Source organism: Phacochoerus africanus, chromosome 10 (assembly GCF_016906955.1).
Source record: "Phacochoerus africanus isolate WHEZ1 chromosome 10, ROS_Pafr_v1, whole genome shotgun sequence".
In the NCBI taxonomy this organism is placed as follows: domain Eukaryota; kingdom Metazoa; phylum Chordata; class Mammalia; order Artiodactyla; family Suidae; genus Phacochoerus; species Phacochoerus africanus.
Window position 1 is genome coordinate 38,991,764 of NC_062553.1, and position 23,078 is coordinate 39,014,841.

At 44.5% G+C, this 23,078-nt stretch overlaps 1 protein-coding gene across 2 annotated transcripts in view; it reads left to right on the forward strand.

Annotated features, from left to right (window-relative positions):
- The window catches only part of DCUN1D4 (defective in cullin neddylation 1 domain containing 4), a 73,071-nt gene extending 54,880 nt beyond the window's left edge, over positions 1–18,191 (forward strand). For both annotated transcript variants that reach the window (XM_047798696.1, XM_047798697.1), the window contains exons 8-11: positions 1,597–1,705; positions 14,443–14,547; positions 17,195–17,297; positions 17,403–18,191. In XM_047798696.1, coding sequence (XP_047654652.1) covers positions 1,597–1,705; positions 14,443–14,547; positions 17,195–17,297; positions 17,403–17,458 — 373 coding nt within the window. In that variant the 3' untranslated portion in view covers positions 17,459–18,191. The remainder of the gene's footprint in view (positions 1–1,596; positions 1,706–14,442; positions 14,548–17,194; positions 17,298–17,402) is intronic.
- Positions 18,192–23,078: the final 4,887 nt, after the last annotated feature.

Consider the following 23,078-nt stretch of genomic DNA (forward strand, 5'->3'; position numbering starts at 1 on the left):
AGAAAAATCCGGAGTTCCCATCGTGGCTCAGTGGTTAACGAACCTGATTAGTATCCATGAGGATGCGGGTTCCATTCCCTGGCCTCACTCAGTGGGTTAAGCATCTGGCGTTGCCATGAGCTGTGGTGTAGGTTGCAGATGCAGCTCGGATCCCGAGTTGCTGTGGCTCTGGCGTAGGCCGGCGGCTGCAGCTCCAATTCAAGCTCTAGCCTGCGAACCTCCATGTGCCAAGGGATCGGCCCTCAAAAGACCAAAAGAAAAAAAAAAAAAGAATTAGGAAAAGCCACCATCTTGCATCTTCAGGTATGAAATCATTTCAGGCAGGGATCATCAACAGATGCGAAAACCACCTGGTGAAAGGTTGTTGAGGAACAGAATTCACAGTCTCAAGCTCTCATCCCCCAGGTTACATACTGTTTCAGAGCAGGGAAGGGTACCGTTCAGTGGAGAGTCTGGTGGGCGCTACCTTAACCAAATGAACGCACCGAATATCACCAGGATTGTAACAGACTGGTGTCAGGAGCGTCCTCATGGACTGTGCTGAGAAGGACATCACGGGAGTATTTATTTATTTTATTTATTTATTATTTATTTATTTTTTGCCTTTTCTAGGGCCACTCCCAGGGCATATGGAGGTTCCCAGGCTAGGGGTCTAATTGGAGCTGTTGCTGCCGGCCTACACCACAGCTACAGCAACACGGGATCCGAGCCTCGTCTGCGACCTACACCACAGCTCACGGCAACGCCGGATCCTTAACCCCCTGAGCAAGGGCAGGGACCGAACCCGCAACCTCATGGTTCCTAGTCGGATTTGTTAACCACTGCGCCACGACAGGAACTCCGTCATGGGAATATTTAAATACAATCATAGGGAAATCCTCTGATAAACAGATTCTGCAAAACAGCTAGTCTGGTCTCTTAAAAAATGACATTGTCAAGAAAGACTGAGAAAAGGTGGGACACCCTTCTATAGACAAAGAGAATAGACCCCTGAAAGCAATGCATGAGGCTTGCTTGGATCCCCAGTGAGAAAAAGCAGCAGCTATAAAGACAGTTGGGAAATCTGCACATGGGTCATAGATTAGTTGAGAAAGTAAGCGTTTCTAGAACATGAAGAGTGATAGTGGCATTTAGGTGTTTAGGAGTAAAGTGGCATTGCTGGCAGCACGCTTGCAAATGGCACAGAAAAAAGTGGACTCTCATGCTCCAGGTCTGTTTCTTCTTTAGTTTTTTTGGTTCTTTGCTATTTTTTCATTTAAATTTCCTACATGCTAACTCGTTTGTGCAGTTGAAATAAAACTGCAGTATATGCATGTTGAAAAAGAGAAAGGGTGCAGATAGGTGAGAGAACACAAAGGTACCCCCGCTCCTGGTGAACCAAGGGGATGAGTATTTGGGTGCTTACTTACCGTAATTCCTTCAGCTTTTCTGTACTTTTGAAATTTTCAAAAATAAAATGTGTAGACAAAAAGAGCTTGTCATGGACATGTTGCAACTCCAAGGTTTTTATCCTGTCTTTTGGTATTGTGTTTTCTGTTGCTGCCCCACGTAAGAAAAAAACTCAGATTGTAATTTGCCTTTATTCTGTTTTTCTAGATGTGATACAACAGAAAAACTCAGAAATACCCTGGATTACTTAAGATCATTATTAAATGATTCTACAAACTTTAAACTTATTTACAGATACGCGTTTGACTTTGCTCGGGTGAGTTCTCTGGAGCCTCTCCAGCTGTTTCCCTCTCCCCCTCCCCTTCTTCCTGCCGCTTGAGGTTTGTTTTACATGCTACAGCAAGGAATTCGAATAAGCTACTCCCAGGATGCTAGTTAGAATGTCCTTCTACATATACGCCTTCCGCACAAACTGATTCTGGGTGAGAATGGTATGTCAGCAAAAAAACCTCTCGCGACAGACCTTTGATAGCTCTTGAGCTTGGCTTGGAAGTACCTGATGGACGGGTGTGTAATAGACACTGTTCTAAACGTCTCTTAGGCCAACTTGGGAAAGCTTTGCCTTCTCAAAAACCCGCAAACCTTCCCCCATCGAGGTTGCTAGAATGAGCCACTCAGATGCAAGCCAGTTTCCTTTGGGGCGCTGTATGGTATCTGGAAATCATTTGAATTTCAAACGTAAGCTACTTTCACTGGGCATAACTCAACTGTCCTTCCTAGTCCTCATTGTGAAAAGTGGTCGTCTTGCTTGTCACATAGTGAGCCAGTCCAGGTACGTGACACTGGTTCTTCTGGAGTGAAATAAAGCTGAATTTGTCAGCCTGGTCACATGGCTAGTGCATTCTGAGGTACAGTTGGTACTGTATTCATTCACAGCCCACAGCCCATATGGACTATTATTCTTTATTGCAGAGTGATGGTTTCTGTGATGTGTCTGTGTTTGATGGGTTCCGGTGACTAGGCTTTCTTCATTGATGATTCTTTTAAATTTTTTTTTTTTTTTTTTGGTAAAGCAGAGAACTCAGGGACAAATAATTCTTTTTTTCTTACCACCATGTTGGTCTTTGTCACTTTTCCCTCACTTTGGCTCTATTAGTTCAGCACCAAAGGTTTATTTGCTGGTGAATTCTGGTGCATCTACAAGAACATGTTAGTAGTTCCCGGTGGTGTTCCCCTTCGTGAGTTTTTGCATTGCATTTGCAACTTTCAAATAAAATCCAGACATGCATGAAAATGTATAGATGTTAGCAATGGTATGGTGAAATGCAGACGCAGTGTTTCACTAAATGGCATTTATCAAATTGTATGTCGAAGTTGTTTCGCCAGAGACTTTTAGAATAGATGCATAGTTTCTAGGATTAAATATTTTCTTTCATAAGATTTTTTTCCTTCCAAAGTCCGCTGTTTCTCACTGTATGGGTAAAAGTTTGTTTAGAAGCATTATGCCTTCTCACCAAAATAAGCTGAATTTTCAAACTCTCTTGTTTGGGGGTGAAATTTTCCCACGTGATATATGCTGCTTTAGAACCAGGGTCTGTTTTACTCCTCCCTGGCTTTCTGTCCCCTTCTCTTTCGGTCACCGAGGCCCGTCTGGTTGCCTCGGGGTTGAGGCCGTGCTCCTCCTTGCCTGCACTGCCACAGCGGCCTTGGCGCCATGCGCTCTCTCCCACCCATCAGTAGGGTGGTACCTTTCCCCTCCATGTGAATGGAGTGCTTCACCGTGTGATGGTTCGCTTGCTCCCCCAGCATCTCTGACAGGTGAGGAGGAGAAAGGTGGGCCCCAGAGGAGTGGAGAAATCGGGCCAAGGCCGCTGGGTTGCTCAGCAGAAGGTCCAGGACTCACATCAGGCCTGGCTCCAGCTCCTGAATGCAGGTCACCCAAGGCCCTCGCAGTCCAGTCCCCAGCGCCCTCTCCCAAGAGACACCTGTGCTGTGCTGACAGCGCATTAGCTCTTCCCTAGCCGCCGCCCGCCTCTGTGCCTTTTTGCTCCCTGCCTTCGGTCATGCGAGGCTCTCCCTGGAGCCCAGTCTGTACCCGACAGCTCTCTCTGGCATTGTGCTTCCTGCTTCCGCTTCCACGCAGCCCTCCTGGATCGTCCCATCCTGGAGAGACCCTGTGCCTTCCCTTATGTAGCCCTCATATCCCTCTAGCTTGGCTTTGGAGTTTGGGGACAGCCCTTAATTTGTTTCTGACAGATTAAGGGGCTGTGTGTTTTCTTTCTTCATATCCCTGGTATCGGGCTACAGAGATCTTTGCTTTTAGGAGAGTATCAATAAATAGCAGTGAATTAAGCCCTTTTATGTAGTGATGAAGAACAGCCACCCATATTTAGTCATTACCAAACAGATTCAATTCAGCTAAAATATGCTCTAAGGATGAATTTGTTGTTGAATCCTTTCGTTTTGTTTAGCTGTATCCCACAAGTTTAGATGTTATATATTCATTTGCATTCAGTTTCCCTTGTGACTGTTTTGGACGCATGAGTTATTTAGAAGTATGTTGTTTGTTATTTTCCAACTGTTGAGGATTTTCCAAGTAATCTTTCTGTCATTAATTCTGCTGTGGTCAGAGAAGATACTCTGTACAATTTCAGTCCCGCTCAATGTATGGAGACTTGATTTATGGTCCAGAATATGGCCTGCTGTGATGAATGTTTTATTTATACCTGAAAAGAATGACCATTCTGCTGCCGTTCAGTGGAATATTTTAGAGATGTCGATTAGGTCAAGTTGGTTGATAGTATCGTCAGGTCTTCTGTATCCTCATCGATTTCTGCCTGCTCTTCTGTCATGATGAGAGGAGTGTTAACCTCTCCAATTATAATTTTTCCTGTTGCTCGTATCATTTTTCGTTTCATGTATTTCGAAGCTCAGACATTAGGTTTAGAAATACTTAGTATTATCTTGAAGGATTGACCCTTTAGCATTATGAAACGTCTCTCTAACTCTGATAATATTCCTTGTTCTGAAATCTACTTTGTCAGATATAAATATAGCCATTTCTGCTTTTTTTTTTTTGATGGAGACCAATTTTATTTTTTTATTTTTATTTTTTTTTATAATTTTTTTTTTATTTTCCCACTGTACAGCAAGGGGGTCAGGTTATCCTTACATGTATACATTACAATTACATTTTTCCCCCACCCTTTCTGCTTTTTTTTTTTTTTTAATTAAAGTCTGTGTGATACATCTTTTCCATCCTCTTACTTGAAACCTAATTTGTGTCTTATAAAGTGGGTTTCTTACAGATCGCATATGCAGAGTTGGGTCTGACATTATATGTCTTAATTGAGATGCTTAAAGCATTTACATTTAGTGTGTGTATTGGTATGGTTAGGTATATATCTCCTGTGTTGCAATTTTTATTTCCCTTTTTGTCCATCTGGTTTGGTTCCTTTGTTCCTCTTTTATAACCTCTTTTGGATTGAAGTTTGTTGTGTTAGATTCCATTTTAATCATTCCATTCCACTTTTGTCCTGTTAGCTTGTATCTCTGTGTTTTTGTGCGTGATTGTTCTGGGTTTTACAGCCAACATCTGTAAATTTTCACAATCCATTTTCTAGTAATGTAATACCGTTCCATGTATAATGCAAGAACCCTTCCAACAGCGCACTTTCATTGTGCCCTTCCGTACGTTTTGCTGCTGTCATACATTTTACTTAGGTATGTGCAGCGTAGCTCGCAATATATTTAGTCTTTTTAGGTTGCTGTCACAACATACCAGACCAAACAGCTTAAAAGTAACGGAAATTTATCTCTCACAGTTCTGGAGGCTGGGAAGTCCAAGATCGTGGTGCCAGAAGGATAGGTGTCTGGCCAGAGCTGTCTTCCTGGAGGATGTCTTTGTGCTGCAGCCACACACACGGAAAGGAGGAGGGATCTCTTCCAGTCTCTTTCAGGGGCTCTGCTCCATAACCATCCAGGCACCTCCTGTTAGCATCACCTTGAATGTTATGATTTCAGCATAGGAATTTGGGGACACAGTCACTTAAATCATAGCATATATTGACGCCATTTTTGCTTTAAATAGACAAAAATATCTTCCATATTTACCCAAATATATACCACTCTTGTGTTCTCTTACTTCCTTTTGTGTGGATCCAGACTTCTCTCTGGCATCATTTACCTCCTATCTAAAATATTTCCTTCAGCATTTCTCATAATACAGATTTTCTGGTGATGATTCTCTAAGCTTTTATTTTCCCTTCAATTTAGAAGGTTTTTCTCTGGAAAAAAGAGTCTAGTTTGACCATTTGTTCTTTTTGTACTTTGATGATATCCTTCCATTGTCTTCTGTCTTACAGAGTTTTTGATGGTAAGTCTGGCCTCATTCATTATTCCTTTGACATAATATTTTGCTTTATGAAGCTTTTATTCTCTACTCATTGCTTTTCAGCAAATTGACTGTGACGCACTTTGGAATAATTTTCCTTATGTTTATTCTGGTTAGGGTTTCTTAAGTTTCTAAGTTTTGTGGATTTATGTTTGTAGGAAATTGGAAATTTTCTCAACTGTTATTTCGTCAAATTTTTTTTCTGTTCTCCCTCTTTCCTCTTTCTGGAACTACAGTTATCCTTAGGTTAGATGCTTGATATAGTCCCATGAACTTCTGATGCTTGTTCAAGTTTTTTTGTTTTTGTTTTCCCTTTGGATAATATTTATTACTATATCTTCTAATACTGATCTTTATTTTGCAGAGTCTAATCTGTTGTCAGTCCTAGCCAGTATATTTTTCATTGCAGGGTACCGTGTTTTCATCTCTCTGAATTCCATTTGCCTCTTTTTTTATACCCATTTCTCTCATCCTGACATTTTCTTCTACCTTCTTGAATATCTAAAATGTCTTTTATATCATGTTTCTAACAACGTTGTCCGCTGGTTCCACCATCTCTGTGATTTCCGTATCTCTTTCTCTTGGCTAAAATTTTATCTTGGTTATGGGTCATATTTTGTAGCTTCTTTGCATTCCTAGTAGTTTTTTTTCCCCCTTTTTATTGGATGCTGGAAATTGTGGATTTTGTTGGTTGCTGAGGTTCATTCTATTCTTTCAATAATGTTGGATGTAAATTTTTCTGCTGGCATATAGTTGTTACTTGGAATCAGATTGACCCTTTGAAGGGACCGGCCCAGAGCAGCCTCAGTCTAGGGACCACTTAGCCCCACTAGGACGACAGTACCCTTTTGAGGATACTACCCATGATCCTGTGTCTTAGGAGATTTTCCACTGTTGGCAGTGGGAATACAGACTATTGCCAGGCCTGGGTGAGCTCTGGGAATTTCTGCATACCCTTTTGCAGCGATTTTTTTTCCCCAGACTCAGGTGATTTCCTCACACATGCACAGAGAAGTCCTCGGCCAGCGCCTGGGAAGACACTCTGGATCCCAGGTCCTCTGCGCAGCTCCCACCTTGCTGGCATTTTGCCCCATGAGTTATATGCCTCCTTGAGCCCTGCAAACTCTGTCTTATCCAGCTCAGCAAGTCAGGGTTCTGCTGGGCTGGGTTTGGGTTCCCCCAAACCACCTCCGTGTAGCACGCTGGTGTCACTAGAGGGCTTATGCTCTTTCTCAAGGGTGGCATCCCTGTGCTGCATATTGACCAATGCATGAGAGCCTTTGTTTCTTACATTTTGTCTAGTTTTCTGGTTGTTTGAGGTGAAAGGGAGGGGGAAAATCTGGTTTCTTTGACTCCATCTTGGGTGGAAGCGGAACTCAACCGCCCCCCCCCTTTCTTCCATCCAATCTTTTTTTTTAAAAAACTAGTAAAATGACTCCTTAAGACAATAATGCATAATTCCACAGCAGACCTTTTGAAATAAACTTTAAAAAAAATTTTGGCCACACCCATGGCATGCAGAAATTTCTGGGCTAGGAATTAAACCTGCACCATAGCAGTGACCCAAGCCACTGCAGGGACAAGAGCAGATCCTTAACTCACTGTGCTCCAAGTAAAACAGCCATTTTTATCTTGATTCCATTAAAAGGACCTTGTGAGGATAAGATTGGACAAAGAATGAGATAAAAGATGTATAAACATGGTGATTTTCTTGTTGACCTGGGACTGGTTTATTCAATATCAGTTAAGTCCAGCTTTTCTACATTCTCTGGGGCAGAGACAAGGTACTGTGGTGAAAGTCATGGGGAGAGTTGCCACTTTGGGTTCTGAGCAGGATGCAAGTTGGGCTGAGTGAGGCACCGACAGCAGCAGCATCTTAGCCTGGCTGAGAGACGGCACCAGGAAGTGCCAGGACACCGCTTTTGGATGTCTTTTTTTTTCTTTTTTCTTTTTAGGGTTGCACCCGCATCAAATGAAGGTTCCCAGGCCAGGGGTTCAATCGGAGCTGCAGCTGCCAGCCTACACCATAGCCACAGCAATATGGGATCCGAGCCACATCTGTGACCTACACCAGAGCTCAGGGCAACTTGGAATCCTTAGCCCACTGAGCAAGGCCAGGGATTGAACCTGCGTCCTCATGGATCCCCAGCCAGGTTTGTTTCCATTGAGCCTCAGCGGGAACTCCTCGGATTTCTTATAGCAGGGCAGCACTGCCTCCTGCAGCCTTGATGCAGCAAGGGGAGAGTGATGCAGAAGATTGAGAGAAGTTTGTGGGCTCCGGGGTAGCAGTGTGGGTAGGAGCCGAGCGGAGCCCTCCTAGAGTGACTGGAGTGGATCCAGACAGAATCAGAGAGGAAGTGAGTTAGGAGAAGCTGCTGGATGGAGAGAGGGGAGGCCCTCACGGTGAGGGAGAAGGAAGGACGGGGAGCAAGGAAGAACGGGGGATTCCTCTCTGGGGGGTATGGGGGGCGAGGGGTGAGTCCTTATTACATTTCCATTCCTTGACGTTGTAACGGAGGGTTTTGTGGAGGCAGAAGACACCAGAGGGAATCCCCCTTCCTGAGAGGTGATCCTGTGACAGTGATTCTGTTGTTACAAGGTGATCCTCACAGCCTGTCCCTTGATGAACCCACTTTTCCAGCAGTGGAAGATACCGGTGCTTTTTTTTTTTTGTCCTTTTAGGGCTGCACCTGTGGCACATGGAGGTTCCCAGGCTAGGGGTCTAATCAGAGCTGTCGCTGCCGGCCTACGCCAGAGCCACATCAACGTGGGATCTGAGCCTCATCTGCGACCTACACCATAGCTCACGGCAACGCCAGATCCTTACCCCACTGAGCGAGGCTGGGGATCGAACCCACAACCTCATGGTTCCTAGTCAGATTCATTTCCACTTCACCACAGTGGGAACTCCACCAAGGCTTTTATTTAGTTTCGGAAGAGGCGTGCCAGGAAGGTGTAAGAGCTCACAGGGATTAAAGCTATGTCCACGTGCCTTCCACTTAATGGGATGGCTGTGAATGGGACTCCTAGAATTTGCTCAGGAAATGTGTGCTAGGTCTTGTGTGCAACGCCCCTCTTAGCAGAGACTTCTGCCTAGTTCTAACCTAAAATCCTTTGTGACAATTTGATTCATTCCCTCTTCTAACCTGAGTCAAGTTTCTTACTTCCTAACCAGTATGTTTGTCTGATTTCCCTCTCCATACAACCCCCAACACACCAGACACACACAGACACACACAGACACACACACACACACACACACACACACACACACACACACACACACACACACACACACACACACACACACACACACACACACACACACACACACACACACACACACACACACACACACACACACACACACACACACACACACCCCACCCACCCCCTACCTCTGCTTCGTCCTTATACGTCCAAGGTAAATGATGAGGAAAACAGAGGTGGCCCTGGGTGAGGACAGAGGTGGGAAGAACACATGGTCACCTAACCCCAGCTGCTCTCCGCACACGTCGTTAGCTTTACCTTTAAGGTTCCCCTTTGGTTAGGGCCCAGATTTGCTCAGCAGGTGTTTGCAAAGCGAATTGGCCTGTGGGTCTCAACAGTGAGAGCTCCTGTCCCCACTTCCTTTTCAGGGAGGCAGATCCACACAGTCGGAAATGCTCAGGCTTAGAATCAACCTCTGGTTCAGAGCCCAGCTCACTGCTGGCCTACCATCATTTAGCTCCTGTGCCTCAGTCTCCTTATTTATAAATTGGGGATTATAATAGTCCCTCTCCTTATAGGGTTGTGCTATTAAAGGGGTTTTTAAGCATAAGGCACTTAAAAGAATTTCTGGCTCAGTTTAGGTTCTCAGTAAAAGTTAACCATAGGATTAGAATGCGTCGTTGAATTCTTCTTCACTGACATTACCTAGGTGTCTGTAACCCTCAGGTTTCGAATAATAACTTACCTTCCAACAGTCGTGCTTAAGGTATTAGAATCTACGCCAAAGAAAACAACTGTGGAAAGACTAAGCCTATTGGCAGAACTTTTTTTCTTTTGTTTTCAAGGCGGTGTCAATAGCTGAGCTTAATCAAGTAATTGCCTTGCAAACATTGTTATTTGAAAATTATGCTGGGTGAGTTCAAAGAGCTCCATTTTTAGTTTCACTTTTCCCAATAGGAGAGCCCTCATGGGTTTTTATGGCCTTTTTGCTTGTGTTTAATGTGTATTTTTAAAAAAAAAAAAAAGAGTCATGGTGCCAGTGGAAACGAATCCAACTAGGAACCATGAGGTTGCAGGTTTGATCCCCGGCCTCGCTCAGTGGGTTAAGGATCCATTATTGCTCTGAGCTGTGGTGTCGGCTGGCGGCTACAGCTCCAATTAGACCCCTAGCCTGGGAACCTCCACATGCCTCGGGTGTGGCCCTAAAAAGACAAAAAGACAAAAAACAAACAAAACCAACTCCCTTTCAAAAAAATGTAGCGAAAATATTTTGCTACATTTTCAGCTTTATAAACATGTAATAGCATCTATCAACATTATGATTCAAATTCTTTAGTGCCCTCTATTTTTGCCTTACATTTGTTGAACTGAACTGTGCTAAGGAGGACTGGATTTTCTTTTTCTTTTTTTTTTCAAATGATTTTTATTTTTTTCCATTATAGCTGGCTTAGCGTGTTCTGTCAATTTTCTACTATACAGCAGGGTGACCCAGTCACACATACACATGTATATTCCTTTTTCTCACATTATTCTGCTCCACCATAAGTGACCAGATAAGGTTCCCAGTGCTACACAGCAGGATCTCATGGCTTTTTCTCTTTGTATTTTGCAGTCCCTCTGGTCTCAAATGAGAACCTGTGACCATATTACAGGTCTTCAGTTAAGGCCTTTTAATTTCGCCAGTCAATTTCTGACTTGGTTGTTGCCACATAAAATGTTTGTGATCACGGGCACTTTTATAGTGTTTCTTAGTTCATCTAGGCTCACACAAATCTCACAGATTTCGTTTTGAATGCTGAAGATCTTTTTCTTTATAGTTTTAATAATTCAGAGCTCCCCTTGTCAAGTACAAGTCTTTAAGCCATTAAAACTTTGTGAAAATTGGAAGTAGATCATTTGCTCTATTATATGGCATATCTGGCTGGATACCTAGATGGTTGAAGATTCATTTTCTAATACCAAATTTATATTTACATATTTACAGTTAACTAACTACTTTGTTTCAGTTTGTGTCATTCGCCATTTAAGGGAAAAAATGCTTAATTTTCATATCTTATAGGAGGACGTGTATTAGAACAGTCCCTACATAAACAAAGGTGCTATTTGCTTTCGTATAACTTCAAAAACCAGAACTTAATGGAGTTCTGTCGTGGCTCAGCGGAAATGAATCTGACTAGCATCCATGAGGATGCAGGTTTGATCCTGGCCTCGCTCGGTGGCTTAAGGGTCCAGTGTGGCCGCAAGCTGTGGCATAGGTCATAGATGTGGCTCGGATCTGGCGTTGCTGTGGCTGTGGTGTAGGCCAGTGGGTTACAGCTCTGATTCGTTCGACTCCTAGCCTGGAAACCTCCATGTGCCGCAGGTATGGCCCTAAAAAGACAAAAAAAAAAAAAAATCAGAACTTAATAAAAGTGCATTATTCTTTACAGTAGTGGTCTTTAACTTGGGGAGTACATTTATTCCATATATGAAGCCTAACTTCAAATATACAGGGTAGGTTCCTTTGGTTTAGCAGCTGCAAATAAGAGGCCTGATCTCATTTGTACCTGGTTTTTAAAATCTGTATTTAAGGAAGACCACAAGGCAGAATCCAGCTGTGTATTGTTAGCCCATCTGTGGTGTCTAGAACCTGTTTGGTGCCTATTATTATTTGAAAAATAAAATTGCTTTTTATTCTAATACCTTAGAAAATGAAAGTTTGTGAAATACATACCCGCACATCTTAAGTCAGGAGATGGGCAGGGAGAAAAGTTTTCCTTTCTTCACCCTTAACCTTGATGGGCCTTCTGGGGCTGCCGATTGACTCTGGATGGTCTGTCTCAAGGTGTTTCTGCTTAGATTCTGACCTTGAGATGCAGAAATCTGCCCCTTGCGGCTCCCCAAGCCGAGAGTCACAGGGTTGTGTTGACAGGGTATCATTTGAATTTCCTGCGAGGGATTTTTGGATGTCTTTGCTGTATTCCTTGAACGTGTTAAGGTGCTTGCTTTTTTTTTTTTTTTTTTTTTTTAAACACCATGATGTTGATGGCCGCTTCAGAGCATCCTGGGAGATTCATTCACTTCACTTCTAATTGGGAGGCCCTTTGAGAATGCCCTTAGCATCCTTGTCAGAGAACCCCCGGCGAGTCTCCACTTCGCTCTGTAGGAGATGTTGCTCTGGGGTCCCTCAGCCGTGCTGTTTCCCGGAATTCTGAGTGTTTCCAGCTTATGGTCATTTGCACTTAGCCTCACACCCACCCACAGGCAACGTTGGTGATCAGCGAGATGCCACTGTTCCGATCGCGAGTGCATCCATAATATCTCTCTCTTATTTGCTAGGCAGAAGATGGTGTTAGTGATTGCGAGCTGCTGGCTGGCACCCTTGCAGAGCAGGAGTAAGTGAGTGCTGTTCAGCTTCCGGTCCTGTGAGTCTGATGCCGTTCCTTCATGTTTTGGCATCACTGCCAAACACATGCATTGAAATCCTTCATGATCATCAGTTCGTCAGATGATTGCACTGTTTCAAAGAGTCTGTCCAGGTCCTTTGTTACCTTTTTGTCACCTTAGTGTATGTCCATTGTGATGGGGACACTGATGCTGTCGGAAGAAGGCACAGTATGTATATCCGGGCAAGCCTAGCGACTTTAGGTTTAGCGAACCGGTTACAAACTCCTTGAAGACAAAGCCTTGCCCGCGCGCCCGTGCCCTCAGCCCAGTCCTGCCTGAGCTGGAGTTCAGCAAGTGATGTGGGGCCCAGGCCCGTGCTGCCGTGTGTGTTTTGCACAGTCCCTCGTTTTGCTTGGGGATGCTCCTTAGCCGGGTGCGCTGTTGCTACCTCACCCGCCCCCCCACCCCGCCCCCCACCCCACCCCCCGCCCCCCAACAGGGCATGAGGAAGTTCTCCGTTTCCTCGCCCAGTTGCACCGAAGAAGCGTGAGCCGTGCAGTGCACCAGACCAGTGGGGCTTGGTGGCAAGAGCTGGGCGTCTTGAGAGTGCCTTTCCCGCTGTTGTCCTCTGCACAGAGTGGATGCTGCAGCCCTGAGCAGGACCATATGCGTGGCCGAGGGACAGGCAGGGAAGGCTGTGGAGAGGAGGCCCCGCTGTTGGCACCGCACTGTGGAGTTGGGATCCCCACCATCCTCCCATCAGTTGTGTGGCCAGAACAGAGCAGGGGGACCCGGAGCCGTCTGACCTGGTCTGTTTGTCGTGCTCTGCCCCTGGGACCAAAAGACCAACCCTGGCCCATCTTCCCACATCTTCATCCACCTTGTTGGCTATTGTTGAGTGAGACCCTTACCTTTGCTGTATTGTTTAAGTCCTTCACTTTAAAGCTGAGTGTCACGGCCAGAAATTCTCTGTGTGCCCAGGAGCACCTCACTCTTAGCATCTTTGAGGTAACTGTTCTACTGAGGGGCGTGTGTGACTGTGCACGTGGCTGATAGTGGTCACGGCGTCATCCCTTAATTTGATGAGCGCTTGGGTTCCACCCCGCGTGACAGCCAGGCCCTTCTTCCCTTGGAGAAGAGTCCTTTCGCCACTTTCCTTTGAAGTTCTGATGGCTAGCTCTGGATACACAAGGGGACCGCCTAGGGTCCCAGGTCTTTGGTCCTCGGCTGTAGAAACTGCCCACCGGCAGTTCCCCAGCTGAAACTTGTGAGGAAGACCAGTGAGGAATGAGGATTCTGAATGGCAGATGTAAGTGGGGTGAGCCTAGTCATGAGCCCATGTTGAGGTTTACGTAATTGTCTTTTCTGGATTCCTTATGAAGTGTTGTCCTTCCCTGGGCTCTTGGTTGAGGGTGTTCTGCTAGGGCGTCTCACATCGGCAGATCCAAGGTAAGAAGGACTGGACGAGGTGGACAGGCGGCCTCCTTCCCCCTGGGGGCAGGTGGCGCGTCCTCTGACCCGGGCAGACTCTCCGGAGGGGGGCTCCCCTCCTCCCCGTGTTCATTAGGAGCTCAACTTAATTCCAACATTGTCAGGTACAAGGAAAACACAATGAGATAAAAGCGGTGGGCGAATGATTTTTATTGGGGAAACCCGACTCCCAGGCCTGGGAATCGAAACCTTTCAACTCCTTTTAGTGAAGTTTTGGGCTTGAAGATGAGTAGTTAGGATGTCGATGATAAGCATAAATGTCAAACAGCAACTGACTGACTCATAGATTTTTATTTATCCCACGAAATAATCATAGATGCTGTGACCGTATACCGAATGGGTGTTGCCTGAGGGTGATCATTCGGTTGACACGAATCTTTCTCACCGTAAAATTACCGAGTACGAAAACGTTTAAGCTTTCTGCTGTGTCTGACTACCTCCCCTCGCCTTAGTCTTGATTCAGGGGTTTGTTTATGGTATACGATAAATGAGCTGTTTACTTATTTCTCATTGAAGGAACGTAGAAGTTTGGGTTATTGGAATTTATGATTTGGGGGCACCTGGCTCATCCTTGTTTTTTGTTTGTTAAACAGGAAAAGGACCAGCGCAGCCTAGACATAAACACTGCCAAGTGCATGTTGGGACTGTTATTAGGAAAAATCTGGCCCCTTTTTCCAGTTTTTCACCAATTCTTAGAGGTACTAAATTGTCATTTTATTGAATGCATGTTTGCTTGCTTAGAACTGCCAGTTATACTGTATGTAACCATTTTATGTGATTTTCTGTGTGTTGCACTTTCCTGCCTGTAGGACCTGCGGCGACACCATTGCTACAGCGAGCACTTCCCTCTGTCCCGTGTGGCCCCTTGCACTGCAGGGGTCCCACAGCTCCTGCACAAACTGCCAAGGCACTGAAGCCAGCCGCGGCACTGTCCCCTCCTTTCTGTCCCTGTTCTAAAAGCTCTGTTCTGTTTAGATTTCCTGCTCATTATTGCAAGGGTGAAACAAGATTTACTTTCTTTTGTGGCTTCAGATGAAGTTCCACTCTTAGGAAGCAAAGGTTAAAGAACAGCCATCTGCCTTCTTCCTAAATTACATTCGTAATGTGTCCTTATCTGCTCTATGTCCATGTAACTCGGGGACCAGATCAGTCTGAGTTTGGCAAACTCCTTCAGACAGTGTCCTTCTGCAGTTTAAATTTTCTTCACGTTTGCGTTAGAAACAGTCCAACACTTTCCTCCATCATCATTTGCTTTAAGTATTAATGATTGAAATTTCGAACTGCAGGTGATTGTGGCTTTGATGCCCGGTGATAATAATACTACTGTAGGACCTGGAAGAGGCCGAGACCTAATAAGTTTGAGTTCCTTGGGTTGTCATATAAAGCATCCTTCTTGCCCTCCAGTCCCACACCCCTTTAAAAATGCTTTCTGCTCGAAAGGATGTTGGTGTTGGGTCTTTGAGAACATCCTGGGCCTTGCTTAGCCTGACTGTAGCTTCGCTCTTGAAATAATCTTTACGGCTTACTTTGTACAACAGTCCAGAGAAACTTCCAGCTGATAAGATTCTTTGAGGACTGTTATTAAAAATTGCCTTTAATATTTCTAACAGGAACTCCTGAAGAAAGGCACAAAAAATGGATTTTTATTTATTTATTTACTTACTAATTTATTTATTTTGTCCTTTTGCCTTTTCTAGGGCCACTCCCGCGGCATATGGAGGTTCCCAGGCTAGGGTTCTAATCAGAGCTATACCGGCCTGCACCAGAGCCACAGCAACCTACACCACAGCTCAGGCAACGCCAGATCCTTAACCCACTGAGCAAGGTCAGGGATCGAACCCGCAACCTCATGGTTCCTAGTCGGATTCGTTAACCACTGAGCCACGATAGGAACTCCAATGAATTTTTAATATGAGAAGTATTTGTTTACCTGACAATCCATATTTACCAACGATCTGTCCCAGTTCCTCTGACAACCCTAAGAAACATTAGCTTTATTTGGAAAATAAGTAGAAACGGGTTGTTGTTCTCAGAGAGGTGAGCAGCCTTAGAGCCCGGGTGTGAAGGTTCTGCAGCTCAACGACCTTGCTGCCAGCAGATTGGACTTTGCAACCATTCCAGAGCACCATCAACTGTTTCGATGACTGGGTTTTGCTTTTAGTTGCTCAGAAAGTTAAATTTGTAGACTGCTTTGTTCTCTCTCTTGTATTAGTTTGCATTTTTCTTTCTAAAGGACACAGTCATCCTTTCATTTGAGTTTTTCTTGTGTTTGCGCTCTCCCAACCCTTGGCTCAACCCTCCTTGCTTTTTATGTACTTGCATTGTTTTCTAATGTTCCCAGTTTTAGTGGGAAGAATTTAAAAATTGTTGGACTGGGTTTTATTTTTAAATCTTGATACAGGAATACTTCACTTTAAAATATGCATGTGGTGGAGTGCCCATTGTGGCGCGGCGGTAACGAATCCGACTAGTGTTCCCTGAGGATGCGGGTTCAGTCCCCCGCCTCGCTCAGTGGGTTAAGGATCCGGTGTTGTTGCTGTGAGCTGTGGTGTAGGTCGCAGATGCGGCTCGGATCCCGAGTTCCTGTGGCTGTGGTGTAGGCCGGCAGCTGTAGCTCTGATTCGACCCCTAGCCTGGGAACTTCCATGTGCTTTGGGTATGGCCCCGAAAGGCAAATGAATAAATGATATATATATATATATATATATATATATATATATATATATATGCACGTGGCATATGCTTGACTGGGAAGAAGACTATTCCACAGCTACTGCAAGTTCTTTTGTGATCAGATTCAAATTCTGAATGATTGGAACAGTCACTCTCTTCAGCGGCCAGAGCACCTGGTCCGAGACGGCTCGCAGCACTCAGCAAGGTCAAGTTGAGTCAACCCACTGCTGCGTGTGCCGTCAGGCGACAGATGGCTTGACAGCGAGCAGGCTGTTCCCGTCAGGGGCTGTTAATGGGAGCGCCTCTTTATTTAGCACTTACTTTGTGCCAGGCTCTAAACGAAGGGCTCTCCATCAATTGTCTCTTTTAATCCTTGCCACATCTCCGTGAAATAGGTATTAGCCCCCCTTTATATAAAAAGGCTTTGGCCATACTTAAAATTGGGGTGCTTTGATGGGCTTGTCGGTTTGTGTTGAGCCCCCCAAAATGTTTACGTCCTGAAAATCGTCTTCTGAAGTTCTCCTTTTGCTCGCTCTCTCTCTCTCACCCTTGTCGGCCGGTGAGAGAGTGAACCTTCGTGCACTTTATTAAGTCGATGGTTACCAGCACTTGCAACGGTCCCGTTTGCTCATTGTGAGCGTCAGTAACGCCTGTTCCTTTTCCCTCCGTCAGCAATCAAAATATAAAGTGATTAACAAAGACCAGTGGTGCAACGTGCTAGAGTTTAGCCGAACAATTAACCTTGACCTCAGCAACTACGACGAAGACGGAGCGTGTAAGTACAGCGCCGGCCCGCTCCTCCTGTCGCCGCCCCTCTGCTCATCTGCCTCGTGAGAATCCTCATGGCCGTGTTTTTTTCTCTCTCCCTCTCTCTCTTCAGGGCCAGTTTTGTTGGACGAGTTTGTGGAGTGGTATAAAGACAAGCAGATGTCCTAGGACTTTATGCATAGCAGCGAGAGAGTCACTGTTACCACAGTTCTGTCAACCATTAGCCATAAATTGCTGTTTGTATCCAAGCGCATGCTGCTTTTCTTGCACTGTCTCCGTTTGGCAGGGACGTGTTGGTGTTTGCCATGAATGGGCCAGCTCTGCTTGCTGTGTAGCATTGTTCTCTTGGAAGGCTGCTTTGCAGTTTGTATTTACACTACAGATTGGTGAATTTGCCAACGTCCTCACTGTGATGATGTGTATATTGCTGTTTAAATTTTGTATATGTGTATAAAAAGAAAAAGCTTCACCTAGAGATTATTTCTGCAAAAATGTATTGTAAAATAATCTTTGTGGCATATTTCTAGTCCCTTTTTTCAAATGAACCAGTTATACTTTTATTTGGTCTCAAATGTAGCATTTCAGAAGACAAGACAGAACAGCGGTTACCATATGCAGGTGTTGCCAGAATTCACCTTGTTGTTTAAGAGGCCAACTTGTGGAAGGAGGTGGGAGTCATAACTTTTCAGAGGCATATGCCAAAAGTAACTTGGTTTACCTAAATGTTAGCATTTTTAAATGATGAAAGTTAGAATAATCGAACCATATAGACACATGCCACACCACCAATCATTTCCGCCACGCAGGGTATAGGTTTTGATTTTCTAATGTTAAACCTGTCATAGTTTGAATATAGGTACAGATGAACAAATTGAAGTTGCACCTCCCCCCCTCCCCCCTCCCCCCCCCCCCCCCCCCCCCCCCCCCCCCGCATTGGTTTTAAACTCTTATAAATTTTGTTTTTTTAGTGTTTTTTCTTTTGCATTCTTTTAGTCAGTGTTTGGTCTGCTGATGCTTTCAATGCCATTCTAAGTAAAATTTATTTTGCTGCCTCCATGAAAACCTAATGGTTTGCTGGCAATTTATCACCGCAGAGCACTTTTAGTTGTGGCTTGAATTTTTAGTTAAGTTTTCATGGTGTCTAATTTGTGAGTTTCGGGGGGTGGGAAGAACTGTACTATAAGTGAGAGGTGTTTTTTTTTGTTTGTTTTCCTTTTTTGTGTCTTTCACGCTAGGCTTTTCCTGGCAGAATGTCCATTGCAGGCAGTGGACACGACACCACCAGCAGTGAGCTAAAAACTGTATTACACGGTAGGCCGTTTCCTGGAGGGGTCACTCGTCATTACCTGAGAAAGGTGTACAGAGAGGTGATAGCCTTTATTTATGTGGATGAGGAAATAAGAGCTAAGCAGGAGGGTATTTTTAGGTTTGTATCTTATGTCTTTTTTTTTTCCTTGTCTCACCCTTCTTGAGCAAAATGTATAGATAACATGTTTCTCCCTCAACTATTTGGTGCTATCGAATGACTAATTTAGTCCTCAAAGTTTTGTGAACACACAGAAGTCTAGCGACTTTAAGACAAAGCTAATGGTGCATTTGAACGAGGAAATCCTCACTTGCAGGCAGAATCCACATGACTGAACATGAAGCGGTTGGAGCAGGTTGGGACTATTTCTGAACCTGGCCCCCAAATCTTTTGGGTCAAATGTGAACCTTTTAATGGCATTAAATGAGTAAAGCACACAGACAATGTTACTCTTGACCACGATTTCAAGTTTCTTGGCAGTGTTCAGATTTTCATTTTTTTTTTTTTTCCCGAACTGAACCACCAAAGACAGAAATGTTGTGTGTATATACAGTGTGTGTGCGTATACAAAATCATGAGACGGTAGACTGAAATTACTTCCTTTTTCTACCAAATAGAAAGGTTTGGTTTGCTGTGAAATAAACCAGAAGTTTGAAAAACTCTGTAGTGACAAAGCATACTTACTTAATCATTCCTTATTTCAAAGTCACGGACTCCCTTCTACACCTTAATGCGTTCATGCCAGTTTGCGCAAATCACTCATCTGCAGAGAATAGGCGGTGTTGGAAGGGCTTCCGATCCATAATCCCGTGGTGGTTAGGCTGTAGGCTGGTTCAAATCTGTGGAGAACTGGACTCACTTTCAAAAGTATCCCATGAAGTTAAAAACTCACACTTTAAAGGCAGCAGTTCTTAAATTCGATCAACTCTCGTTTTGTTTAAAGCAAACACAAATCATAGATGAAATCATTTTAAAAGGTGTTGTGAGAAACTGGAGAATTTTTTAAACACCAAGCATAGTTAATTCTAAAATAAAAGAACTGTTAACAGGGAAGATGTTACCTTTTCACCACCAGGAACATTTTGATGATAGGGGTTTTGGAAAAGCCAAGTTAGAATGACTTCCCGATGTATATAATATGGAAGTCGGTATTCCAGAGGGATAATCTCACCTACTTGGAAAAGTCCAGGTCATCTTTGACCTCCCTCGAAAAATAAATCTTTGTGAGCAGACGGCTTGCCCTTGGTTTTCTTGACTTGATGCAGTTATTTCTAAGGGGAGGAAGAGGGACCAGCATAATAAGACACTTTTCTTAAACACCTCCCGGAGTTACATAAAATGGAGCCCTCCCCAGGCACTTACGTATGGGCTGATGCTAAGTGAATGAGGGTGCCTTCTCCTGGTGTTTCTTAGCAGCCACGTCTCCACCCTTTCTCTCTTTCCATTGTGTGTTTTGACTCCATGTTGCAATACTGTGTCGTAACGGAACACAACGTGTAGATGTTTACTGCTGCGGTAGGTCGGAAATTTCATTATTTGATTTGCACCCTGTGTCGACGTTACCTACGGCTTATTGGAAGCATGACCTCCGAATTCAGTTTTCGTAAATCTGACTAAACAGACCTCTAGATCCTGGTTTAACCACAGGCTTCTGCTGCCTCTCCGCCTCTATCTTAACAGTGCTTTTGGAGTCGATACCGGAAGCTTTAAGAGTTAGTTTGTGCCCTTGGTTTTTATTCTGACAACTGCTAAAATACCTCTGTAAGCCTTACCTTTTATTCTTTCACACATTGTATAATAAATGTATAGAATTCATTGACCAACTAAAAGGTTGGGTGTCTGTAAATGAGACCAAAACATGGGTTGCTTTTTTCCATGAAGTCGTTTCTCTCGGGGGTTACTGTGCGTGAACAGCAGCTAACCTGTAACTGTGAATGCCTCGCGTCGTCAGTATTTGCATCACCTTCATGAACGTGTGCAAGTCCTGTGACTCCCAGCTTAACTGAGATCCTGTTATGCCACCTAACTCGAGTACTGCAAACTGGTTTTAGGTTTTAATGGAATTGATGTACAATGATATCCCATAATAAAAAGTATTTGTGTTTGGTTTCAGAACGGATTTGTCACTTCTTTCTTCTCTTGTCAGGCTTTCTCTTCGAAAACCACTTCAGGCAGTTTTAAAGTGTTTTATTTTTTACTCTTTTTTGTTTTTCCCCAACTTTCTATATGGAAAATTTTCAAAGCGACGTGGAAAAATGCAAGGACACATTAGACACCTGTATCCCTGTCACGTAGGTTTTCCAGATGTTTGCATTTTGCCACGTTCTCTGTGCCACTCTGGGTGTGTGGGAGTGAGTGAGTGTGTGTGTGTGTGAGAGTGTGTGTGTGTGTGTGTGTGTGTGTGTGGCGCGCATGCGCAGGGAAGCAAGTCACAGAGTTCTCCCTATAGATACGTAGGTAGAATTTTTTCTGGGAGTTCCTGTCGTGGCGCAGTGGTTAACGAATCCAACTAGGAACCATGAGGTTGCGGGTTCGATCCCCTGGCCTCACTCAGTGGGCTTAGGATCCGGCGTTGCCCGTGAGCTGTGGTGTAGGTTGCAGACGCGGCTCGGATCCCGCGTTGCTGTGGCTCTGGCGTAGGCCGGTGGCTACAGCTCCGATTAGACCCCTAGCCTGGGAACCTCCATATGCCGCGGGAGCGGCCCAAGAAATAGCAAAAGGACAAAAAAAAGAATTTTTTTCTGAACCTTCCTAGAGTGAGATGTGACACTTCATATTTTCAAACAAGGACATTCTTATAGCTGTAGTACAGTGAACACACTTAAAAAGTATAACATTGATGCAATACTATTACCTCATACACAGTCCAGATTAAAATCTTGCCCATTGTACCAATAATGGCCTTGAGAGCTATTTTATTTTTAATCTGAGGATAAGCAGTGCATTTAGTCATCATGCCTCTTTAGTTTGTTAACCTAGTATCATTCCAGATACAGTATTATAATATGTTTTGATTAAAGATGGTATAAACTCTCCTCGACCAAAAAGGGAAAGTAAAAATTCACTATTGTGTGTTGTGGATTTCTAAACATTGAGCTAATAATTGTGTGTTTACTAGATGCCAGGAGCCAGATTAAAATGGCCATTTTTACTGCCTCCAAGGCTACCACCTATTTAGCCTCTGGGAGTGTTATCAGCCTTGGTCACAACTTTCTAAAACTGTCTTACACTAGCGCCTTAGCTCCCTGAGGGCAGAGTGGATGCCTGGAAGATAGACGTGGAAGGAAGCAAGCGATTCCTCACTTGGACTAGAGTTGTCAGGACCTGAGAAAGCTTGTGTAAAGATCAGAGGATCCAGGAACAAGCTAGATGGAAGGAGATAGAGTCAAGAAACCCAGCTGCAGGGCACTGCAGCCAGACCTACGAGGAAAGAAGTCACAGCTCTAAAGGAAGGGCACTTTTGAAGATAGCTTTTAGAGGGGTTCTCATCGTGGCGCAGCAGAAACAAATCCAGCTAGGAACCATGAGGTTGCTAGTTCGATTCCTGACCTCCCTCAGTGGGTTAAGGATCCAGCGTTGCCGTGAGCTTCGGTGTAGGTCGAAGACAAGGCTTGGATCCCGTGTTGCTGTGTCTGGTGTAGGCTGGAGACGATAGCTCTGATTAGACCCCTAGCCTAGGAGACTCCATATGCTGCAGGTGCAGCCCTAAAAAGACAAAAAAAAAAAAAAGGTTTCAGAAACAATGGGATAGGAGTTTCCATTGTGGCCCATGGGAAGCAAATCCGACTGGTATCCATGAGGATGCAGGTGCCATCCCTAGCCACAATCACTGGGGTCAGGGACCCAGTGTTGCCATGAGCTGTGGTTGCAGGTTGAAGATGCTGCTGGATCCCACGCTGCTGTGGCTGTGGTGTAGGCCAGCAGCCGTATCTCCGATTCAACCTCTAGCCTGGGAACTTCCATATGCCACCAAGTGCGGCCCCTAACAAACAAAGGACAAAGAGGAAAGTGAACCAAAATAATATGAACTAGCTTATTACCCCCCTCCCGTGGAAGGAAGCAAGCGATTCCTCACTTGGACTAGAGTTGTCAGGACCTGAGAAAGCTTGTGTAAAGATCAGAGGATCCCACCTCCCCCCAAAAAAGAAAATCGTTGGGTCAGCCCTGGGCCTGCAGGAGTGAGGAGGAAAACAGTTCCTTCTGGACAGCGATGTTCTGCATTGTTTGAACCTACAGGAAGGCAGGACCTGTTTTCCATGGTGCTGTAACGTGAGTTAACGTCATACTGAAATGACTCATTTGAATGTTATCCCCAAATCCTGATGTAAAGAATAGCTTTTAGGCAGGAGATTAGAGGAAAGCTTTTCTGATTCCTTTAGAATAGAATTGCCTTTGTTTACAGCTAGAAAGAAGAAAAAAAAAATCACGTGAGGAAATAATACATCAAGCGTTCTGGCCCTGTCTACTTAGCTAAGCTTGTAG